Genomic DNA, 4,412 nt, shown 5'->3' with positions numbered 1-4,412 from the left:
ATACAAAACTGGAAGTAACCTGAGTAGAGCACTGTAGATCATCTCCTTTTCTGAAATCATAAAGGTATTCATGACAATCATTATCATAGAAGGGCTCAATGAGTTGATAGCCTTGCTTCAGAACACATAACACATAAGAAAACTAAGGAATAAGAGGTTTTAACCTGTGCAACATAAAGCACAATTGAAAATTTGCATAAGTAAACTACCTTCATCCAGTGTGCAACTGAATTTGACTGAAACAATCCTCTTCACTATAATTAGTCCAAAAAAACAACAAGCCAGAGATGGTGGTACAATTGGACTGATAACAATTTCATATCCAGCGCATGTAATAACAATCCTAATCAAGGTCTTACAATGCTGAGTGCTAGCTCAGTTGATTGCTTGGGACTTATTCAATATAACACCTTCATACTTGACTTGGAACCACTTCATTGCATCCTCCTTAGTTACCCTGTGCTGGATGCCAACACGTGACTTGGCGCGCTTTCTCCTACCAACTCTATAACCAGCTCTTTCCAAAACAACATAGAAATCCATACCATAAATACCAGTGGACGGGTCATATCTGAAAAAGCAAATCATTAGATACAGAAAAGATCACAACATAGACTACTTAGACATATGATGCAACTGCCATTAGGTGGTTCCCACTATGACTTACTTGATACCAAGATCAATGTGTTCCTGAATACCAAATCCAAAGCATCCAGTGTCACTGAAATTTCTTCTCAAAAGCTCATACTCTTTCACCTTCAAGCCACTTTCAAGTAGCTGCATGGCCTTGCTACCTCTGACCGTAACATAGCAGGCAATCTTCTCATTCCTCCTGATACCAAATGATCGGACAGTGTACCTAGCTGCAAAGAGATGGATGTGCATATAAGTAAAACGAAAATACCAACAATGCACAGAGCTTAAAGGAGCAGGAAGGCAGCTGACCTTTCGAATACACAGGAGTCTGACCACTCAGCTGCTCCAGAACCTACAGGATGCAGAAATAAATTACATAGTATCAACGCTCAGTCATGACTAGGCATGCTGCAATGTAGCTGTTGTTCAAAGTGGTGCTATGCAACTACATGAACCTTGACCTCCCACAACTCACACACTCTCCCAACCAATTGGCCTGCCGCTCTGGCAGTCAGTGAGTGCCGAAAGGCACCATTACTGCATCATCAATACCATCAAAAGGCAAAATAACGGCATGATAAAAGCACTGTTTGGATTCCTATGCTGACAGTAGTAATACTCATTCAGGAGGAAAGTTCAGTGCTTGTATGGTAAAATCATAAACAGATTTCTGCTTCTAAGCCAGATATTATCCATGTGCAGCTCAATCAGACTAGCAGAATCTTTAATCCAACCGTGTCTGTTCAGAATAGTACCTTGGCAGCACGAGTGAGGCGATCTCCACTCTCGCCGACAGAAATATTGAGGACAAGCTTCTGCACCTTGATCTCTCGCATCGGGTTTGCGGCCTTCTTCTCCGACACGGCCTGTGAAAACAATCGTCAGGATAGCAAGCACACCTCATCATCGACGGTATCAGAATTGCAAGCACACATCATCAACGATTGTTGGAAAGGCTTTCAAAAACGTGTCCACCCGATAGATACAAGCGTGCGAATGCTTATAGATCACACAGGCCATGAAATAACGCACAAAAAGAGAGAGAGAGAGAGAGAGAGACCATGATCCCGGCTTCCGCTGCAATCGCCCTACCGCCGCGACAGTACTGTACAAACGAAATATTATGAAACCATTGGACTCTTCTTTAACCAGCAAATCAAGCAATGTGGACATAACATCTTCGAACTTCAAGAAATTCACACTATTCCTCAAAAAATCCTTCTTCCTAGTGTAAGTCTACTCGAAAATCTCCAGAGCCTTCTAGATTTGCGGCTAACAGAATATGTTCAAAGCTAATTGGCTCTCTCAATAAACTGAGATACCACTTTCCCGAGCATTGTGCCCTGAGACACACTCAGAGGACAAGAGGAGAAACAAGTGTTAGAGAGAGCATAATTTTAGGGTTTGCTCTTTAACCAAGTTTTAGGGTTTGTTCTTGAACTTGCCATTGATACATAATCACAAGCTATACTATTATTATACCTTTGCTTTACATGCTAGCAACAAGTTAAATAACAAACCCTAAAACTTGGTTAAAGAGAAAACCCCAAAACCTTGCTTTTTTACTCTAGTTCTTCTCTTTTGTGACTCCTCCCCTTAATAAAACTTGCAACTTGGGATTACATGGTTTAGCAAAGATGTCGAGCAGCTGAGTCAAGATGAAGGGTTAACCCTTCATGCTTCTATTAATATTTGGATGAAGAAGAGAAGGTTGTGATTGCATATCAAGCATCATCACCATTTATCATCATCATATCGTCAATTATGATAAATCATGCATGTGATGGCCATCATCATCATCTTCACACTATGATGCATTTTTCTAAGGATCTACATGGATCTAGGGCTAAGATAATGGTGCATTGATTAGTCATGGAAGGAAGGCCTAAGTAGGTTTTGTGCCTGAAGAAATGCATGATCTTTGGAAGGTCTTAAATGAGCTAAAATTATTGGCTTTCTAGGATAGTGTCTTAGGGCTTTCCTATCAGCTAAGAAGGGTTTTACATGTCACCACGACAATTATAACTCAAGATGTAGGTTTGGATTTGGATGGGTAACTCAAGGTTTTGTGGCTTGATACTTCAAGCTCGAGGACAAATGTATCATTGCAAGTGGTGAAGGAAAAAGCACATGCTTTAGAGTAAGAGGATTGCCTATAAGGAGGCAATATGTGTAGGACTAAGAAGAGCATGGGACGGATCTAGATCATCCATGTTGTGAAGCTAGGAGGTGGCAATTGTGTGTGGTGTTGGGGGTAAAAGCACATGTGCCTACACCACAACTACTTTAGTGAGACTTGGGACTCAGTTGAGTTATGTCTATGTGATGCCAGGAGGCATATTCGACGGTGGATTCCGTGAGGTTTTACGGTGGATTCCGTAAACTTAGATGACCGGGGCTCATACGCAAAGAGGATTCTTTGTGCGAGAAGTTGATGGGGACGCCTGTCCTTTTCGGGCGTTTCATTAATTTAGTGTGTACATGGGTGATTCCATAGCGGGTGATTCCGCAAAATGCATATTAAATTAATAAACGTTTATGAGTTTAGAGTGCGCACTCGTAATAAATTAAGGTTAGGATTTATTTCTAACCAGTTGATTTATTTATGTAGCTGAAGACTGCTAGGTATTCACTTTTGTCGGTTTAATTGTGTTATTTTACTAACGATTGTGAATGCTTCAGTTGATGTGTAGAGATAGCAGCAGTGGCGGAGGAAAGCATTGGAGTCTAGCGGGTTTTCGATCTTTGGACTATATTTTGATAGGCGCCACGCCTATATTTTGATTATGTCTATAGAGACATCGATTATTTATTATTATTTTGTATGCGCTTATGCGCCTGGATATGTTATTTTTATTTGGACATTGAGATTGGGCGTGCCAGACTCTTTGGGCACCGTCCATTAGCTTTATTTTCCTATTTTTGGTAGAAAGCAAACTCAAAAGCTAAAAGCTTGTATATTTTTGTAATTGGGCTATTTTTGAGCAAAAAGATTGGAAATATATATTAAATACATGCTTTGTGAAGCGCTCACACAAGGCATGGGGGAGATTCAACCCAATTTGTCTCTTGTCTCATGTCGTGCTTGTTTTTACATTGGTTTTTGTGCTAAAAAGTAGAGTGCTTTGTTCTTGGGGACCTTTGGGAATTCACTACGTGAGCTACCTGCGTCCGATCTGCGCACCAGTGGTATCAGAGCGGAGCAGAGATCAAGGGCTTCCAATCGCTACCAATCTCGGGCGAAGGCGGAGCTCCAGGAACAAACGACCTCTACAGTCAATCTCGTCGCGAACCGTCGATACAGGCAGACTTCTGGCGATCAAGAACCCCTGTTTCCACTCTCAGATCGCGAAGGACCACTCTCTGTCGGCGGAGGACCACTCCCTCAACTCCATCATCAAGTCGTGATAAAACAGTGAGAAAGCTCTAATCTTCTTCATTAAAAAGCTTAATTACAAAGCTTAAGAACTTAAGAGAAGCTTGATAAGCTTCAAAACGACAAATCGATGCATCCTGGGAGGTCCGAAAAATCCGCGCGCTGTCAAAAACAGCCCCCCCCCCCACGATCAGAAAAAAACGGCGCCTTCTTAAGCTTATTAGCTTAAGCTTAATTTATTAAGCTTAAATCCTTCTATACTCTGCAAGTTCTACTGGGCAGACAAGTCTGCAAACTCTCAGTCACGCACTCCAGAAGTCAAGTTTCGCAAGTCGACACTAATCAAGTCCTGCAAGTTTTGCAAGTCGGCTAAGTTCAGCAAGTTCACAACCCTGCAAGT

The 4,412-nt window shown here is 41.6% G+C and overlaps 1 protein-coding gene across 1 annotated transcript; it reads right to left on the bottom strand.

Moving 5' to 3' along the window:
- Positions 1-231: 231 nt before the first annotated feature.
- On the bottom strand, positions 232-1,991 carry LOC148022269 (large ribosomal subunit protein uL5-like). The gene is made up of 5 exons (XM_087697891.1): positions 1,697-1,991; positions 1,392-1,502; positions 946-988; positions 668-863; positions 232-571 (listed from the first exon to the last, which is right to left on the bottom strand). The coding sequence occupies exons 1-5, from the start codon at positions 1,697-1,699 to the stop codon at positions 376-378; spliced, it is 549 nt and encodes a 182-aa protein (XP_087554017.1). The 5' UTR covers positions 1,700-1,991; the 3' UTR covers positions 232-375.
- Between the last annotated feature and the right edge of the window lie 2,421 nt (positions 1,992-4,412).

The sequence above is a fragment of the Lygodium microphyllum genome, chromosome 17 (genome assembly GCF_053477565.2).
Source record: "Lygodium microphyllum isolate KBCC chromosome 17, Lygodium_microphyllum_v1.1.10, whole genome shotgun sequence".
Lineage (NCBI taxonomy): Eukaryota > Viridiplantae > Streptophyta > Polypodiopsida > Schizaeales > Lygodiaceae > Lygodium > Lygodium microphyllum.
Note: the sequence above shows the minus strand (reverse complement) of the source record. Positions and strands in the feature narration are given on the sequence as shown.

Excerpts from the sequence above, each read along its gene's own strand:
- LOC148022269 (XM_087697891.1), bottom strand. Across the intron at positions 864-945 it reads GACTCCTGTGTATTCGAAAG|CTAGGTACACTGTCCGATCA; the intron begins GTCAGCTGCCTT and ends ATCTCTTTGCAG. Across the intron at positions 572-667 it reads CACATTGATCTTGGTATCAA|ATATGACCCGTCCACTGGTA; the intron begins GTAAGTCATAGT and ends TTGCTTTTTCAG.